The 18,387-nt window shown below is 48.0% G+C and overlaps 7 protein-coding genes across 7 annotated transcripts; 3 read left to right on the plus strand and 4 right to left on the minus strand.

Annotated features, from left to right (window-relative positions):
* Positions 1-3,119: 3,119 nt before the first annotated feature.
* Positions 3,120-5,132, minus strand: BDR25DRAFT_241210 (uncharacterized protein; the record flags this gene model as incomplete). Its single annotated transcript, XM_033685736.1, has 2 exons — positions 3,120-4,623; positions 4,738-5,132. Coding segments are annotated over 2 exons (1,899 nt in total), but the record flags the coding sequence as incomplete, so codon positions are not given.
* Positions 5,133-6,040: 908 nt separating this feature from the next.
* BDR25DRAFT_306982 (cysteine desulfurase) lies at positions 6,041-8,113 on the minus strand. Its single transcript, XM_033690753.1, has 6 exons — positions 8,041-8,113; positions 7,462-7,933; positions 6,867-7,415; positions 6,649-6,818; positions 6,372-6,596; positions 6,041-6,326 (listed from the first exon to the last, which is right to left on the minus strand). Exons 2-6 carry the CDS (start codon positions 7,877-7,879, stop codon positions 6,240-6,242), a joined length of 1,449 nt encoding a protein of 482 aa, XP_033541765.1. The 5' UTR covers positions 7,880-7,933; positions 8,041-8,113; the 3' UTR covers positions 6,041-6,239.
* A 194-nt stretch (positions 8,114-8,307) lies between these two features.
* Positions 8,308-9,519, plus strand: BDR25DRAFT_306983 (alpha/beta-hydrolase). The gene has a single exon (XM_033690754.1). It carries the CDS (start codon positions 8,380-8,382, stop codon positions 9,256-9,258), a length of 879 nt encoding a protein of 292 aa, XP_033541766.1. The 5' UTR covers positions 8,308-8,379; the 3' UTR covers positions 9,259-9,519.
* BDR25DRAFT_361144 (uncharacterized protein) lies at positions 9,385-10,884 on the minus strand (the record flags this gene model as incomplete). The annotated part of the gene is made up of 11 exons (XM_033696369.1): positions 9,385-9,535; positions 9,567-9,681; positions 9,757-9,846; positions 9,876-9,941; positions 10,006-10,091; positions 10,118-10,156; positions 10,203-10,249; positions 10,290-10,381; positions 10,447-10,511; positions 10,593-10,787; positions 10,829-10,884. The coding sequence occupies 11 exons, from the start codon at positions 10,882-10,884 to the stop codon at positions 9,385-9,387; spliced, it is 1,002 nt and encodes a 333-aa protein (XP_033541767.1).
* A 390-nt stretch (positions 10,885-11,274) lies between these two features.
* On the plus strand, positions 11,275-14,314 carry BDR25DRAFT_328967 (uncharacterized protein; the record flags this gene model as incomplete). The annotated part of the gene is made up of 15 exons (XM_033692425.1): positions 11,275-11,487; positions 11,670-11,798; positions 11,897-12,000; positions 12,058-12,591; positions 12,625-12,652; positions 12,732-12,783; positions 12,815-13,050; positions 13,116-13,196; positions 13,293-13,461; positions 13,509-13,597; positions 13,645-13,715; positions 13,774-13,860; positions 13,912-13,967; positions 14,007-14,137; positions 14,168-14,314. The coding sequence occupies 15 exons, from the start codon at positions 11,275-11,277 to the stop codon at positions 14,312-14,314; spliced, it is 2,127 nt and encodes a 708-aa protein (XP_033541768.1).
* Positions 14,315-14,619: 305 nt separating this feature from the next.
* BDR25DRAFT_361146 (uncharacterized protein) lies at positions 14,620-15,973 on the plus strand (the record flags this gene model as incomplete). The annotated part of the gene is made up of 9 exons (XM_033696370.1): positions 14,620-14,893; positions 14,944-15,033; positions 15,117-15,213; positions 15,297-15,415; positions 15,447-15,492; positions 15,527-15,680; positions 15,718-15,766; positions 15,797-15,852; positions 15,893-15,973. The coding sequence occupies 9 exons, from the start codon at positions 14,620-14,622 to the stop codon at positions 15,971-15,973; spliced, it is 966 nt and encodes a 321-aa protein (XP_033541769.1).
* On the minus strand, positions 15,930-18,286 carry BDR25DRAFT_306984 (uncharacterized protein). Its single transcript, XM_033690755.1, has one exon. The coding sequence runs from the start codon at positions 17,979-17,981 to the stop codon at positions 16,083-16,085; it is 1,899 nt and encodes a 632-aa protein (XP_033541770.1). The 5' UTR covers positions 17,982-18,286; the 3' UTR covers positions 15,930-16,082.
* Positions 18,287-18,387: the final 101 nt, after the last annotated feature.

The following is an 18,387-nucleotide window of genomic DNA, read 5'->3' on the forward strand; positions in this document are numbered from 1 at the left end:
ACGGTGATATCAGGCCAATCAGGTACCGAGCCGGTTGCCGCAGCTCGGACTTCGTATCCGTATCTCTGAGGACTTTCCCGCTCTCCTTTCCCGACGGAATCACTGGTTTCTTTTTGTTCTTAAACATAATGTTATTACTTTCCTCATAAACCGTATTGTGTTGGGTTAAAAGCCTCTAGATTGTGCATCTATTGCTTTTAGAAATGAAGGCCTGTAAGTCAACTCAATTAGATTCTTAGAAACAGCTACGTAAGCCCGATCAGATATCGCTGACTAAATCTTTATGCAAGCGGCATTCCCAGCAATAGCAATGGAAGCGTCTCCTCGTCCTGTTTTATTTTGACCCAACTCTAGTTTCGTACTCTTTATTTTTCTGCTTCCACACCCTTGCAAAGACTAGGTACCCTTGTTCTCTTCTGCACATCATTTCTCAGCGTTATTACAGGGGCACGTGAACCCGCACATTGTCCTTAAGCTTATGTTCATATAACAACGATTGCTTTAACTGCTACTTGGGGTTATATTTATTGCACTGTTTCTTTCTTACTTCCTCTCTATCGCCTCTGATGATTATAGTCTTATTACTTTCAGAACTCGCTTAAAGCTTATACCCACTTTCATATCTCCGCTCTGAACAGTGACATAAGGAGCCATGTCACATATATGCCACTAGCAGTTAACTAGGATCAATGCATTTTATTCTACGTTGCAACAGTTTAGCTGAACCAGGGCTTGCTAGATCCTGACCTTCATGCGACTCTATAACGCTGCAACAATGCTTGACCTGGATAGTGGACGCGTCGTTACCTATAGAGACTTATCTAATTGGAAAAATACCTGATGAGCTCTACTATGGATTCCTGTTTTTCCCTGATACCGGATTTTGGAGTTACTGAGTCCTCTACCTCCCATCCGGCGTCTGCTTCTATTTGGGCGAACCAGCTGGCCCTATTTCTACCGTAATTCTGGGCCCAGTTTCTTTGAGCTACTGGAGTAAATACCGTATGCGCAGGGCTTAGATGTACTGTAGCGTTCCTTCATGACGCATATTGTCCCTACACGCTGCATTATAATGACCTATCAATGTAACACCGGGGGTGTGTAGCCGCTGCGCGCCTGTTAACTGAGACAGGCCACGGGCTAACCGTATAGATAACCACGACATATCTAATGATGGAATTGGTTTATTTGAAGTTGCTGTTCCTGCCTCGCTGCTCTATGGCAGGATCTTTTTCTAGAGCTTGCTCGGCCGAAACTAGATGAAGAGACTTAGGGATGAATGCCGTCTTAATGCTAGCTTTTTCACCAAGGTGGAGGTACGGCATCTTTTGTGCTGTGGGATTCATAACCACCTAAGCCTCGATGGAGTCGTGATCGTCCCCAAAGGTACCCGGTATGAAGTGGCATAAACAACAGTTGCGGTAAATAGGAGGTGTGATTCATACAATGCGACGCTTTTAGCCCAAAAATAGTTAGAGAGGGCGGGATGTGCAGAGGCTCGAATGTTAAGCAAGCCAAAGATACTGATTCCACAACTACGGACTCAGCCGATGGGACACTGAGTTTGAGAGTGGGAAAAGACAAGCAGGAGGGGGAAAGAGGGTTGCAGTCAGCCCATAAGAAGGGTGTGCACTCTCGCTAGAGACTCCCACAGGCATTTTCTCCAATTTCATTAGGACAACCGGGCTCGTACAATCCACCCCCTCCCTAAATATCTTAATTATAACGAATGTATCCTCCAATTCCCCTCAGACGTTCGCCTTAGCAACTCATGTCCATACCCCTCCCCTCCAGCTCAGTTGGCTGCAACAAGCGCTGCATGGTGGCGCGCCTAAGCATGTGGAGCCTATCAGCCTTACCACTTCGGGCTGGGAGGACTTCGTTTGTACTGGCAATCTCGTTACTACTATGAGCCGCTAGGCCCAACCCTCTGACTACCACTTGTGGTCGCATTTCCCTAGACTCTCTGCAGTCAATTTAACACTGCTTCCCGTTTGCTCCTTCACCGCCCAAACTAAAGGATCTGAGAAGCGAAATATGTTAATGGAACAGCTTACAAGTGAGGTTGACTGAAGCTGCACGTGGTCGTCGATGTTCACACGTATTCTCCGAAGCTATTGGCTCGTAGCTCGTGTTTTACCGCAAGCAGACACCTGTGGTACTCAAATGATAATTCTTGCCCAGCCACTTTGACGGTCTGCGCATAGTAGGGAGTTTTTATGAAGGCTTTTAGGTCTGCTGTCGCCCTGCTCTTAGACAAATAGTCGGCCCTATTTCCCCACCGATTTTTTTGGACGAAAATTAAAGATTTGTCTCGGGTTTAATCTTTCCTTCCAGCGCTTAGCCGACGGTAGTGTCTCAAGATCCAAGAGATTCTTGACTTGCGCGTCGGAGAAGTGCTTTTTGACAACGTTAAGAACGCTCCTATCCCGGGTGCTGTCTCCTTCGTTCGTTCTACCTGTCAATCTGCGTCCCAGCGCTGGTGATCGAGAAGGGTCAATTTGTGTCGATAGCCTCGCGCCATGAGTGACAAGTAGCGACAGTATTTCAAAGACCTCGTCTTTTGACATTTGCAGTTCGTCGAAGGACGTGGCAAGCCTTTCCATGAAGCGCTGCCATAGTGTTGAGCCTTTGAATGGACAGTTGGGATCGGCTCCATGCTCTAGTAGAATTTTGACAATCTCGGCCGAAATCCTGGTCTTCTCATCCTTGTGATAGAGTGCCTCAGCAAGTACGGGCCAGTCGTGCCAGCCGTTCTTCTTCCCACCGATGAATAAAGTCTCAGACCCGCTCAATTGACTTTGAACATACAGAAAGAAGTTGCTTTGCGCTGCCAACCCTAGGACTTTGTGCTCGATATTAGCTCCGACGACTCGCAGACCGAGGCATGTCTTCTTCGCATCATTGATGACTTTGGCTATGCTACCTAGACTGGTTTCGCCAACGGTCGCCTTCTGAGAGTGAAACATCAGCTCTTCTAGGGTTCCTTCGACAGATTCCCACATAACCTCGTTTCCGTAATGCGTGCTTTTGAGCACACCTAGCCAAGCTTGGGCGACCAACGAAGAGGTCTGGTGGTCAGTTTCTGACACTTCTTGAAGCAACTCGCGCGTCCTTGCTGATTGCAGAAGAAAGTCTCGAACGGTCCTATGAAGAAAATCGATTTTGTACTTGTCAAAAGCCGTGCATTCCCGATCCTCAACTATTTCAAGAAGACCCCTACACCTGCCATCTAGACGCCGTTCCATCTGTTCTGCTCTTGTTTCTATCTCAGGCAATGCCATAGGCGCGATTGGTAATTTGAAGCAATACTCCCGGTCCTCCTCTAGTCCATCAACAAATGAATATGTCATAAGTAACTGAGGTTGCTTTGCCTCTGTGGCGATCTTGAATGTCCTTGCCGTCTGAATTCGGTATATGGTTGGTATCGAGTCGATCATGTGTTGAAAGAAGTCGTCGAGATCTTCTGGGAAGCTGTTTAGACGCCGCGATAGTGTGGCTACCGAGTCATGGTAGGTAAGTCCTTCTAGCAGGCTTCGAACTACAAGTCTTACCCACAGAAAGACACCTCGGGCCCTCTCCACAACATCTTCAATCAGCTTCGGATACCGTGGATCCCTTTCTTTGAGTTTTTGAAATTGCTCGTTCTTATTGAACTTAAAAGAGACGAAGGAGCGAATATCGTCTCTGGTTAGATCCTCAAGCCTGATATGCCATTCGGGGGTCTTGCCGAACTCGTCTCGAAAAATGACCCAGGGTCGGCTGGAGACACACAACTTTGTGTTAGATGAGCAGTCGATACTCCTTAGGGTATCTAGAAGCTCTTCAGGCCCTTTATTGTCGTCTTCGTACTCATCTAAACCATCGATAAAAAAGCAGAATCGAATCGGGGTTTCTTGGCTCATAATGACACGGTAGATTCGTAGGAGATCATCTTCACACCATGATTCTTCTTCATCGGCAAACTCAGGAACGCCAACATTTTCTATGACTTTAGAGAGAAGATCCGGGCATTTCCGCAAGATCTCGAAAAGTAGCGAGCGAAGGAGCCCTTCCCGAGACTTTTGTAGACGAGTTCCGGCGTTCCAGAAGAAAAATTGCGCTACAACGAGCCTCTTCCCCTGAGCCCAGGATTCTAAATGACTCATTGTCATGGGATTTTTGCATAGGAATTTCATCAGGGTTGACTTTCCCGAGCCGGCTTTTCCTTCAATCCAGTAAATACCACTCCGAGAGCGGAGCCATTCGGAAAATCGTAAAGGCATCCTTCCTTGTTCGAGAGAATTTCGAAACATCCAAGTGAACGTTTCCTCATGAGACTTCTCGATTTTCTCATGCCGCGTCACGAGATTTGCGAAGTGGAGGCTTTTGAGAAACTGTTGCTCCACCTGCGTTGTCTTTCCCATCTCTGTGAGATTGCTCATCGCAGCTGAGAGATTCTTCAGGCCTATCGTTACTTCTGTAGCCTTTTCGGCGTCCACCTCCTCAGATCGCTGCTGTTGATCGAAGCACTCTTGCATCGATGTCTTGGCAGAGCCCTTGGCTGATGAGAGACTGGTGATAGCACGAATGACGTCTTCTCTGAGCTTGTTGAAATCATCTTTTCTTTCAATTTCCAATCTCCTGTTGACCGCTTCCATTTCGCGGATAGTTACCAAGAGATTTGATGTATCATCCCTGTCTGTTTATTAGCCCAATCGGAAAAGGAATTGATGCATGGCTCACAGCATAAGGAACTGAATATGAACTGCCAGCTGAGCCTGAACCTTCCCGAGTCTGTTACAAATCCCTTCAATCTTACCCTTCCTCCATACTTCTTTCAAAGCGATCGAGAAGCTAATCCACATTGTCCGCTGACTCTTGGCTGTGAGTTTATTGAGAGCATCTGAGAGTTCCTTGGCAATGGCTGTACATTCTTTGGCCATAGGCTCCAGCTGGTCATCATAAGAGGAAACCCCGATAGCGTTGCTGAGCCTGACTACATCGTTGGCGATAGAGCCGAGCGTGAGAGTCTCATCGCTCGCTCCTTCCGAGGACTTGTAGATCACTCGACACCCTGCGATCAACTTCCAGCTGAAGTCGACGAATTGGACGATATTGCCGGCCAGACCAATGGCTGTGAAGGCATCCATTCGTTGGATATCTCAGCCTTGCATTCCCGGGGGACACAACTCGAAATGATAGCGTATTGACTTCGGGGGGCTCCAGCCGTTATTCTCGGTACTCGGGCAGTATCCCAACAGCTTCAAATAGAGGGACGGTGATATCAGCTTGTTAGTGAAGTTAGGAGGCTGGAAGAACGTGCACGCATTCTGTTCTCAGCCTCAGCGGATCCTCCACAGTTGAATCACCAATGACACGTTGCCACATAGTTCGGGGCGTATTTTCATCCACTGGATGGCCGGCTCTGGAGTGAAGCTAAGTTTCGCTTAATTGTGCTTTTTTCAAGCCTCACGTTCGATTCATTGGTGATATTAGCCTCTGAGCAGAGTAATCAGTGATTATGTAATTCAAACACAGTAAATGACTTAGCGGCTGTTTCTGTACTGGTCTTGAGTATGATGAAATACATGCGCCAGAAGTATCACAGATAGCGCATTTAAGATAGCAGAAACCCACGAAACGACAGGTTCACCCACTGATAGCTTGTACTCAATACTCCGGTCTCAAGACCGCTGTCATTCCATCTAGCCTTTCTTGCTGGATATTTGTCATCTTTATCAGCTCGACGAAGACCCCAAAGGACTTGAATCGTGTATCTCCTTTGCCAGTCATCACGCACTCTCTTGACCTTATGAATCCAAATACCTCGTCGATCTTCGAACATGAGTGCGGTGGGAATTAGGTCTCTCCTACCTGCTTTGCTTTCATTGCTCGCGAATGCTTGCAGCGATGCTCACGTATCATGGCGGAGCCTGCTAGCCGGCCTCACACGCCATCGAGACTCGAGGAGCGCGACTCCTGAATATGGTGAGTGGAGAGGGAAAGCAGCCAGATGTAACAATTCGGAATAGTAGGAGAGCCGATTGAATCTTTGGTCCTTTAATATTTCATCCATCATCCGACGGTAATGCGATGAAGAAGCTAGCTAGCAACGTGACATAAGTAAATTACCGTAAAGAGCTGTCGACATACAACGTCGGCAGGCGATTGGCCGTTCGCGCGTGCACCTGTAGCGAAGGTTTTCCCTTAAATAATTTAACTGCAAAGGTAATAGTGTCACCCAATTCTCCGTCTCTCTAGATTGAATACGCCCCTTTCAGTCTGTTCTTCGGATCAACACGCTTCTTGATTGCCCTTAATTTCTCGACATTCTCTCCAAACATCTGCTGTTGTCAGATTTATCTACAGCTCACTCACGTAATGCATACCTCGACTGGATCATGAAACTCTTCGAAATCCCTTGGAAGGCAATCGCTGACGGAATATCGATCTAAAATCTGCTCCGCCCCCTCTGCGAGTGCTTTAATCGCCTTCCTGTGCAATTCTTCGGTGCACTCTCTGTTGAGAGCTCCACAACCAAGTTGCAAGATGTGGCGGCCATCTGGACGTGGCCATCCTGTAGCAGAGCGCGACTTCACAGTATTGAAGGCATTCTAGGACTGTCAGCATGAACATGAACACGTTTCTAAACATTAGAAGCCTTACGCTCTGCATAATCTCGATCAGAACAAAGGTGCCCGCATTCAGTTTCGGCTCCCACACCAGAGTCTCATCGAACCACTTCCAGGTTCGCAAAATCAGATCTTCCGTTACGATAGGAACGACAACTCCGGTCATCATCTGGTTTGTTTCTCCTCGTATCGCTTCAATACTATCTTTAACTCGTTAGACTGATGCGTAGCATTTGAAGGGGATTCACTGACCACTAAGAGCATTCACCTGTCTATAACTCATTGCTGCAGTAGTATCCGTTGCACCCGGAATGTCGAGAGCCCACTTGAATCCCTGTTCGCTTCGACCATGTTCCTCTCCGTGGGCATCGTACACGAGAAGCCCTAGTCCTGGGACAGAAGGCTTCCCGACAAACGCGCCTTGCGTCATGTCGAGGCAGTAGAAATGGACTGCTATCTTTGGATCCGTGTTTCGATCCGCAAACGCAGGGACGGCTTTTGCCAGTGCAGAAAGTGCTTCTCGAGGATAAAGAATCATTCCGCTGTACACTGTTTTCGGGTACTTGTACGCTTTCAGTTTCAGAGCTGTCACCACTCCGAACCTTCCACCGCCACCTCGAAGAGCCCATAGCAGCTCAGGATCCTGTGAGGCCCACAATACGTCCCCGTTCATCTTGACAACCTGCGCATCCAGCATGTTCTGAGGGTCAGATGTTAATCCGAATTCTGAAGACATCCACGAAACTCCTCCTTGCAGCGTACCTCCACCGACGCCGACATAGGGGCATCTCGCCCCAGGGACTATAAACTATTAATTTTTCATCTCATCCACTTCACCACTACTCACCGGAGTACCCGGGGGCAAATTCTTCAACTTTCGCGTCCACGTGACGCCATAACTGTCCTGCGCCAATAATAACCGTCTCCTCCTCCTTACTGAACTCGAATCCATCAAATGCAGACATGCTGATCAGCACCCCACTAGCAGAAGCAGATCCGCAGCCACCGCACCGTACATCGAAGTCGATATCAGTCTTGTTCAAAAGCTTTAACAGGCGAGACAGCGATTCGATTGACTTCGGCCGTGCTACGAGTTGCGGATGTTTGTTTTTGTGCGCAGACCAGACTTTACTCTCTTTATCATAGTCTGATGACGATCGCTCAATGATCTCATCACGGGCCAGAATTGCTCGAGTTTCCTCCATTTTCGAGCCGCTGTCAAACGGGTGAGAATGGTGCTGTGGTTCATGACTGGAAATGCCCATTTCTATTTCGAAATGAAGTAAGCACTGCTAAGGCCATCCAGCACCCCCACTGCACTAGAGTTCCAAGTAAGCCACTATTTCTCTTCTTCGCTCCCATTCGACAACGAGATCGCCAACTGGAATTTAGCAGGTAGCCACGATCTAAAAAGGAAACTGCTAACCCTTTTTAGGAAAGTCGAGATGTCTTCGTTGCTCACTGGAAGAGGAGACGGGACGTCACTGCGCCAAATGGACGCCTTAAATCCTGAATATTTCCGTTTGTTGGTCCTCGTTCATCGCATAATGTACCAGCTTCTCGAGGATGTACTTTGTCGGTCAGGGGATCGAAGTTGCCCTGCATCGGGATGAGGTTCTCCGACCTGCTTCCAGACAAAGGATTTCGGAGCCGAAAGTTCCGCTAAATAGCAACGCTCCATACTTGAACCACTTTTAAATCCAACATTAACCCTCTTCCTCCTATACTATCCATAAACAGTTCATTGACCTAGCATTCAGTCAAAATGACTTGTCGAGATTGTTTCCGAGGTGGCCGAGCGACCGGCGACCCGACAGGGGAAATTTCCGCACAATATGGTCTCTCCACCTACGTCGCGGGGACTCCATCAACCACAACTTCTGCATCGACCGTCATATTCCTCACAGATGCCTTCGGCCTCAAGCTCGTCAATAACAAACTTCTCGCTGATGCCTACGCCTCTGCAACAGGCTTCCGAGTGCTCGTCCCTGATATCATCCCTGGAGGCGCTTGTTCACCGGATGTGATGCCCATAATGGACGAAGTCCTAGAGCCAGTGTCCTTCTTCAACATATGGGGCCAAATAAAACGAGTTATGGCATTAGCGAGAGCCATGACCTACTTTGTGCCATTCTTCTGGCGGGCTTTCCCTTCTAGTCCGGCTTCCTTCAAACCATGTTTGGAGTACGCCAGAAAGGTCAAAGCAGATCTACCTCCTGGAGCGAAACTTGGCGTAGCCGGATTCTGCTGGGGCGGATACCAAAGCATCAATCTCTGCGCTCAGCCCGCCGTTGAAGGCGGATCCGAGCGCCTCATTGACGCCCAGTTCTGTGCGCATCCCTCAGGTTTGAATGTTCCCACGGATATCCTAAATGCGATCACGAGGTTCAAATCGCCCGTTGCTATTGCTCAGGCTCGAGATGACTTTGCACTTCCCACCAGGAAGGTCGAAGAGACTGAGGCAATTTTGAGGCAGACAATCGGGAAGGGCGAGGGTGAGGATGGAATCAATTATCAGATCACATACTATGATAATTGTCCACACGGATTTGCGGTTAGAGCGAGGCCCGGGTATGAGGCCGACGCGAAAGGGGCAGATGCGGCAAAAGAGCAGGCGATTGAGTGGTTTAAGAGGTGGCTTTAATTTCGAGTTTGCCCTTTCTCCTTGGCGAATATTCGGCAGGGACGGCGACGAGGATATGACCTTTGCTTGAGCTTGTGAAGAGGGCTCCCGCTTTGCTTGGAGTTGAGTTGAGTGCTGATCTTTCATTTATCTCAAGTCCATATTTAAACTATTAATGAATTGCCTTTGACGGAAGCGGTGAGACAGAGGTGCTGCCATTATATGAATACTTGAATATATGTTGTACTCAGAGATGAACTCGTAGCACACGGAAATAAATTCGTAGCAGACGAAGTACCTTTGCAGTCAATCAATATTTCCTTTGGAACCATTTTGTATCGCGACAGTTACATATTGGAGTGGTCAGAATGTCCTTAAAGCTGGAAACTTGGACCCTTTTCCTATAGCAACTGGCCATAATTTTGTGCTTATTGCCATATTTCTCTGCACATGCATCACTCGACTGTACTAGCCAAATAGCTCCTCTGGCAGTCTACCTAATAGGAAATGCTAAGTCACTACGTATATCAACTATGAATAAGACACTAATAGGCAATAGGGAGAGACCAGATGGGCCATAATTATCGTTCGACTTTGGCATTGGAACTCCTGTCCTAACGTTTCGAAGCTTTCTTGACGTCTTTTCCCTTGGAGCCCGGCTGGTGTGAAGATGCCGCGCACACCATCTAAGAGACCACCACGAGCTTCAATGGATTCGCATTGATCATGGAAGGGGGTGGATTATTCAAAGTACAAAATAAGATCGACTTCTAAACTTCACCCAAAATAAACCGTACGGAGCAAACGGAAGCACGAAATGGTTGTGTTCACAGTTGGCCAAATCAGTAAAAGACCTTCAGCTTACGAGTCAACTCATGACCCAAATAAATTCGAAAGGCATTTCATGGTTCTATTCGTCCTGTCAAGTCGTTCCGTGGACATTAGCGGCCCCGTTTACCCCCTACATCGGCAACTTGAAAAGCATCGCGCAGGTTCCGAGGATATCTTTCAGCTCTACAGTAGGCCATTTTTCTAGTTCTAGTACTAATTACCTCTCCAATTCTCAAATTCATGGATGAGGAAAGGCAATCACCGTCGATGCAAGAAAACACGTCTGCAAGCCTCACACTAGGCAGATATGACACTTCGAGACTCGATCCGGAGACCTCAATACAATTTGACGTAGTGTCTAAGCTAGACTACGCAAACGTAGTTGGTTTGGTTTTATTTCCTTTTCTGGGTGTATTGCCAATTGGGAGAATCCTAGCACAGCTCTTCACATTCCAATCGACTGGTCAATCCTGCAGATATGGCGCTCTCTCGACATTTACAACGTGTTTAAGGACATATTTCACCTTCTTTGGGATGAGAATCCGTAACCGTACCTTCTCAATCCCACCATGCGCTTCGCTCGTCGGAAACAAAACACGAGTGTTGTCTTTACGATCAGATCCAAAGACCGTACAATGAATTCCACCCTGCCATATTCCACTTTCCACCTATCGATTAATATCGACTTTTCAATGATATTACTTGCCAACTGAAGCCAGCTTCGAATCCGATCAGTATATGCTAGGCTGAGCGTCTCTACAGGGGCATGTGTTTGTGGAAATTACAGCTGTCAGGTATCCAGCCTCTTTCGGGCATATCCAGATGATGGAGGTTCGGCACATGCGTTCCCTATCACGACCAATTGTTCATCTTCGCTTTCAACACTCTGCCTCTAGCACCGTCTCCTATCACGACTTCAAGTCACACAACGACCCCGGCCAAGAAACGCCGGCCTATAAGAGCGATTTTTAGAATTTGAGTCAGACTAACTACCTTGGGCGTTGGAGTATGCATCCTCGCTTGGTGGAAGAAATAGTGCTTTACAAGGAGAGAGGCGCCCCTCAAGAAAAGTGGAGGGCTGAACTGCATGCGCAATACAAGTTACAATCAGAGAGGTCTCATGCTCTATTTTTGGCCCAAGAGCGTCTATTGAAAGATACCTAAAGAGAGGTTGTTAGCTGTCGAGGAGTTCAGTGAGTTTGAGAGATGTTCGTAGGCGGGTACTCCATATCAGGAATATATTGTTACTTGCCTGCACAATACCCTACTAACACAGGAGCCGAGGAAGCTCAACAGCAAGATTCACCAAGCTTCCCTGAAATCTGCAAAAGCTTGCAGCATGCCCACACCTGGAACACTGACGTCACAGATAATCCCCCAACCCTCCCGAAGGATTTAAGCATCGTCGACCGTCTAATCGTAAACTTACTCTGACGCTAATTGGGGAGCGTAGAGCACTGCGGAGAAAGTCGGTGAACATCAACTTGTCCATCGAAAGAATGTTACCCCAGATCAACTGCATGCGAAATTGCGGAGCTCAATTGACCACTAACATGCTGGGATTCATAAACCTCTTATATACGTTAGCATTCTCACATTAGGTACTGGCCCAGGTTTATTACTCGCAATATGTGAATCCTTTCATTGGATCCGAAGGCCTAATACCTGGACAAGCATTCCGTGACGGTGACATCTTCGTTGGTGGAGCTGTTCCAGTCGGCGTTGTCAAGGTCGGAATCGATACCTACGAAGCGAATCGCTCAATCTCAACGCTTAATGGCGGATACACACCCATGGAAATGTTACTGCCATCTCGATGATGCATGAGTCAGGAACTGGAGGATTTCCTAAATACGGGATTATTCCCCAGATACCTCTTACGACTGCAGAGGCACCTGTGAATATCCTGGATAACCGAACGTGTTGGCAAGCGTGAGTTTGGAATGATACCGCAAACGTTGGATATTTCAAGACGTAATTGGCAAATAGTGTCACGGTTGAACTGTCCGGTGCCAGACATGCAGTGATCACGCAATATTCCTTTCCGAGCGGCGAGAAACATGTACTTGTTGATGTCTCTCACTATCTCCTCGATGAAAATGGAGACTATAGCGTTCAAAATTATCAAAGAGGAGAAATCAACATTTCGGAGAATGGGAGCACATATACTGGCTACAGTACCTACGGCGGCGGATGGAACGAAAGCGCGCCATTCACGGTCTTTTTCTGTGGCGAATTTGAGAATGGACCCGACCAAGCTCAGGGTTTCCATGGGCGTAATACGGATCCAATTAGAAGATACCACACTGATGGCAGTGAGTCAATTCCCCTAGCTATTTTGGGTGGCAAAAATCGAACCGCAGTGTCTCTCAACGACCGCGTCGGTGCCTTGTTCAGCTGGAACAGCAGTGGCGCATCCATGGTTAGGACAAGAGTTGGAATCTCGTTTATATCAGCAGAAAGGGCATGTTCGTACAAGAACCCGGATATTCGATCCTGGAATCTGAATGATAATGTGAGCACGTCCGTTGAAGAATAAAATAACAATGTATTCAGTAAGATTGAAGTGAATACCGACGAGTCTGTCAACCAGACAAATCCCATTCTTCTCTACTCTTCACTATACTTCATGCACCTGATGCCTTCGAGACCACACAGGAGAGAATCCGCTCTGGGAATCTAACAAACCGTGCTGGGGTGAATTTTACACTTTTTGTAAGTGTCGTGAGCGCCTGATCTACCTCAGGGGATCCATTTCGCAATACATATTCTCTTCACCTGTTGATACAGCCTGAAGTGCACGAAAACAAAATCCGCGCGCTGATAGATATTTGGCGATATGAGGGTTATATTCCTGAAGGACGATTTGGGAATTGTTGCGGTGTTGTCCAAGGTGGCAGCAACGCCGACAATGTACTCGCCGACGCCTATGTTAAGGGACTACGAGGAGCCACTAACTGGACTAATAAATATGCTGCCATGGTAAAAGAGCAGATGTCATTTCTTACAATGCCTACAGCCTCGATAATCTAACAGGCAGCGTCAAGGAAGGCCGGGGCTCTCTCTACGACTGGCTCGAGGTCGGATATATCTCCTTAAACTGGAGTGGCTGGCGCATCTCCTCTGCGGTGGAGTATTCACTAAATGACTTTGCATTAAGCTAAGTCGCGAAAAGGGAGAAACCTAGGGATGTGCAGAAATATTTGAATCGGTCTGCTGGCTAGCATCTCATCTGGGATTACAAAGTACAAAGCGTGAACACAACGCCCATTTTTTTTTTCGGATTCTTGACATCGAAATTTACGAATAGCTCATTCAGTTCGACGGGATACAATCTAGCGCTATGCGCAGAATGCGAATGGTCGGCTATCTCCTATGAAGCAGCTCCACTTGGTGAATACTATTTCATCATAGTCGATATAGAAACTAACATGTGGAAGAGTATTCCTTTGTAATACGGCATAATGCTAAAACCTTAATCGAGTTTATGGGGGGGCCTTCCTGTTTTGGGTCTCACCTTGACTACATTGTGAGCGTCTGCTTCCTTTCCACAGATGCATTGCTCACCAATTCTAGTTCATGCCAAACACCAGCCAGCAAAATCTTGGAGCGAACGGTGCAGGTATCAATACCTTGATGAATATTGGGTGCGCCCCCTTTGCTTCCCTTTTGATACCAAACTAAAATAGTGCTCGGAGGAACGAGCCTAACTTCGCCACCCCCGTATCTTTACAACTACATCAACAAGCAGTGGAAAAGTGTGCAGCGATCTCGTGCTCTTGCGAATCAATAGTATACCAAAAACTTTTACTCTATCCTATTATTCATGCTGATATTGCCTAGCTTTCATAATGCGAATTACGGCGTCACCGGCAACTCAGACGCCGGCGCCTTAAACAGTTAGCTCATTTAGCAAATGCTCAGCATCTATCCCATAGTCACGCAGCCAGTCTACCTCCTCGAATCGCCATGGTTCTCTGACATCAACATGACCATTAACTCGATCAAGGCCCTACGTATCACGGCTTCTGGGCTAAGCCAAGATAGCTATTATGTGCAATCTGTCAAAGTCGACGGTCAGGCTTAGAATAGGAACTAGTTCGAGCATGAGCATATGATGGTAAACGGGGGAGCGATCGAATTTGCCTTGAGAAATAATGCGAGTGTGTGGGAAACGGGTGATGTGCCACCGAGCCCGGGGCACGTAGTCTTAGGAGGGGAGGGAATTGGTACTGTGGGGAAATGAAATTTGGTAAGGGTCAAGGTGAACTGTGGATCCTGTCCTACCACGTTATCAAAGACGGCTATTAATGCTTTCCTGTTATGAATCGTGTCTTTTGATTTTCTATTTAGACGCACCCTCCCCTCCCTGAAATCTGTCGTCTCCTTTTAGCCTCTCAGCACACTAAATCCAACCGGAAGCCCTTCGCTCAATTTGAATTCACCGCGTATTGCGCACCTCGACCATCTGCAAGCATCATCTTGGACTAAGGAAAGTGGCTCATCTATCATTCAACCCTAATCTCACAGCTCTAGAATCTGTCTTCCACGATGCAACCCAAAAGTCAAATCTCCTCTCACAACAAAATGTGCAATCACGCTGCCTGCTTGGGCACATCTGCTACCCCAACTACACCGCTTCTCGAAAGACTCAGTATCCAAGGCCTCGAACCGCAATTCATGACCTACGAAGCCCAGCGTAGAACTTACGACCTGGGAAATATCGACGTGCAAAAGGAAGAGAACTCTGTACCTAAGATCGTAGTGAACCTTGTGAAAAATTGCTGTGGGATAGCGAAAGGAATGGGATTGTTAGTTGCAGCTAGTGCGACATTGTTTTCTGGGAACGCAGTATATGATGATGGAGATTATGAGTAAATGGGGTTTGGTGTTGGGGAGGTGATATGTCTATCTCTGGGTTAAACCGGAATGGTAGTGCACAATGGAGAATATTAATCGGAGTTGGTATGTTTAACATGTTGCTGGAACAGAGAATGGGCTCAGGAGATAAATTATCTACCTCGTAATGCAGCATGTTCTGTCATAAGTTCAATTCCCAGGTCAGTGCTTCGGACTGACAACACCGTACCTACTAATTCAGGCCCTAGCACGCACAGGATGTCGTGTAAATGGACTTGGTGCCGAGTACACTATCCTCCTATGACTATATATATTCCACGTGAAATTTCTCACTGATATATCCTTATATCCTTTCAACAACACATGAGAGTCAACCTAGGACCTTCCAAGCGCCGAGTGCAGGGCATACTCCCACCACACAGATCGACATCAAAGGACGCATCAATTGAGGTCGAAGCAAAAAAGCAGTTAGGATTGTTTGGAAAGAGTCTTCCAGGTCCAGAATCTTGAGCTGTGAGACTCGTCTGTACTCTCATCCTCGCGATCAAATCTTGCAAAGCATTGGTATTGTTTGTGCACGACCGGTACCGTGACAAAGCCAGAAAGTTCTACGCACCGCTCCAACAGAGTGGCTCGCTAAAGGCCTTCAAGTGCGACGACAGCATTACCAAATTCGAAAGAGCGGGCGTTTAGCCTCCCTACTGTTTCACCTAGCTCCAATACCCGGAAATACTATTTCGCTTCCTCGCACCGTACGGTCGTTAACATAGTACTCCTTTGAGCATATAGGCCTTTGGATACGCTCTTTTCGCCATGAACTCGGTTCCTCATGACTTTGGTGCCCCTCCAAAGCTTCACAGAAGATGAGAACATTCTATCACAAGCATTGTCTTCTCCCTTCCACTAGAGAGCTCTAATACTGAGGTACAGGAGAAATAAACCTATGCCTTGAATTGGGGCATAGTCACGGTATAATGTAGATAGTAGACTGCAGTACAAAACGCTCAATATATTGGTATTTACACCGATCTTGACTCCACACTGATAGAAAATACATCAGAGTCCCTTCCTCTAACTACCTGAACGCCAAAACCCAAACCATAAGTCCAAACACCAGCACCCATGCATCCAAAACCCATCCAACGGCAAACTTCCTATATCTTATCACTCCACCTTCCTCCTCCACCGCCACCGGAATGGACGCCGGCCTTGCTCTCGGCTCCGGCATACTTCTTCTCTTCGTCCTCCCACTTCCTGCGCTCGACTCTTCTCCTCGCTGACCACGCACGCGCAAATTTCCAGGCCTCGGTATCAGCTAGATTCCACTGTTCTACCATTAAGACAATATCTACCATCCGTCTGTTCTTGCTTTTGAGGGCTTCCCTTGCCTTTTTCAAGCGTTCTTCCTCTTTTTTGATCCACTTCTCCTCTGGTACTTCGACATTTTGCAAGGGAGCTGGTGGTTTTGGCCGTGGAAATATGATCAATTCGGATGTTTTATCTGGAGAACTGGGTTCATTGTTTGGTGATGCGGTTTGTGGGAGGTTGAATCCAAAGATCCAGTCCAGGTCGACTTGGGATTCGCGTTCGGCGGTCAACCAGAGGGAGTTGGAGGCGGAGAGTGGGGCAGCAACGGCTTCTTTGAAATGTACGACTCGGTCTTGCCCACTACGTTTGTCGCCAAGAAGTTCCTTGGTTGTGGCAAGGATCCATTGGTTGCGGGCCGCTTGCCGGCGGATGAAGTTGCTATCCAGCGTGTCGCGGGTGTAATGAAGAAGATTGAGAGTATATGGGTGCGGGACCGTGCTGATTGTGTACAGCACAGAGCTGTTCTTGTGCGACGTTGAGAGTTCGAGTTTCATGGGTTTGTTTGGATCGCACGGCGTGCATTTTGGCTTGTTTGGAGGGCATGATTTGGGAACAGGAGACGTTGGGCACTGGGTGAGGTTGCGCGCAATGTCGATAGCTTCATACATCAGTGCTGTGGTATGCTCTGGGAGAGGCTTCAGAACGGAGACACCTTCGGTGAAGATGTTTTGGAAGGTGAGGTGAAGGTGGGAGTTGATGAGACTTGCGAGCATCTCAAGCCCCTCAACTCGGGTCTTATCGGTAATCTTCTTAGCGAGGGTCTCGTATGTGGAGGTAATTGTGCTGGTGGAATAGTAGGCAATGCCATTGGCCTTTGAGTCGACCGCGATGTCATTCTTCGGAAGGAGGCTGACCATCACCCCACCTTCCTTCTTCCCCAATGCTGCAATTTTGTCCTTGTTTGCGGTTAAGTTCTTAAACAGAGGGTTGTCGATGGCCTTCTTGACAGCAGCATTGACAGCAGCAGCCTCACCGAAGAAGACACCACTCTGCAATGATTCGACACGGGACAACACGGGATATTCGTTCCTCCTCAGGAAGCTCAGCATGGGGTTGTCGTACTCGGCCATGGGCAGGGCAAGCCAATTAGCGAGAACACCGCCTCCCATGTGTCCCCAGGCCAGCCACTTCATCAGCTCGAGCTCGGTCTTGGACTCAAGCTTCAGCCGTTGTACAAGTTGGTATTGGGGGTGCTTCATAGCCTCTGCGCGAGAGAGCACCTGCGGCTTGAAGCCCTGGGCCCACCACGCTCTTCTCCATGCCAGGATCAGCCTGTGCTCGGCCTCTGACACAGCCTCCTCCTGCTTTCCACGCGCATCATAGAATGTGTAGATAGGAGGCCGTTCCTTAAGCGGCGGGAGCACGGCGCGATTCTCGTCAAGGGTAGTGGAAGAGGAGAAAGGATTTCGCCATTTAAAATCGGCGAGCCACTCTATGGCGCGGTAGGCGCTTGAGACAGTACTGTTGGGTTGTACTGGTGGTTTGTGGGCGGAGGGTCCGAATGGCTGCGGGAAATTTGACAGGTGCTCCGTGACTTCGTCGACGTAGGGTATCTCAGAGGAGGAGGGACCAAACAGACGAAGAGTGACAATGAAGAACGTACTGAGGGCAAAGAGGAGCTGGAAGCGTCGCGGTGGCATTTGGAGCCGTAGCGGGCGGCCGAAGCACAATCGCTGGACAGGCATTTCGACGAATACAGCGAAATGAGAACGGCGATCACGACATTAGAAGACGTCCTCAGTGAAAGAGTGACGGTGGAGACTGCGATTATAATTTTTAGATGAGCGTAGATACGACAGCACCTAGGTGACGCGGCGCGGCAGGAGCGGCCTCAGGCGGTTGCCAGAAGAGGGGAAACCACAGAAGGAAAGGAAGGAAGGATGGAAGGAAGGGAAGGAAGGTCACAGCAATACAAGAATGCAGATTGTAGTCAAGAATTGGAGGAAGATATTGCCCGTAGCATGTCGCACACCCCCCAGCACGATGCTCTCGCCAGTGTTCCTAAGAGGCTGAAGGCTGCCAATAATTCTAGGGCTGATCTCGGGCGCCGGCGAAACTGTTCTTCCTGTAACCCCAGATTTCACACAATTT

This window comes from Lindgomyces ingoldianus, assembly GCF_010093535.1.
Source record: "Lindgomyces ingoldianus strain ATCC 200398 unplaced genomic scaffold BDR25scaffold_42, whole genome shotgun sequence".
Taxonomy (NCBI): Eukaryota; Fungi; Ascomycota; class Dothideomycetes; order Pleosporales; family Lindgomycetaceae; genus Lindgomyces; species Lindgomyces ingoldianus.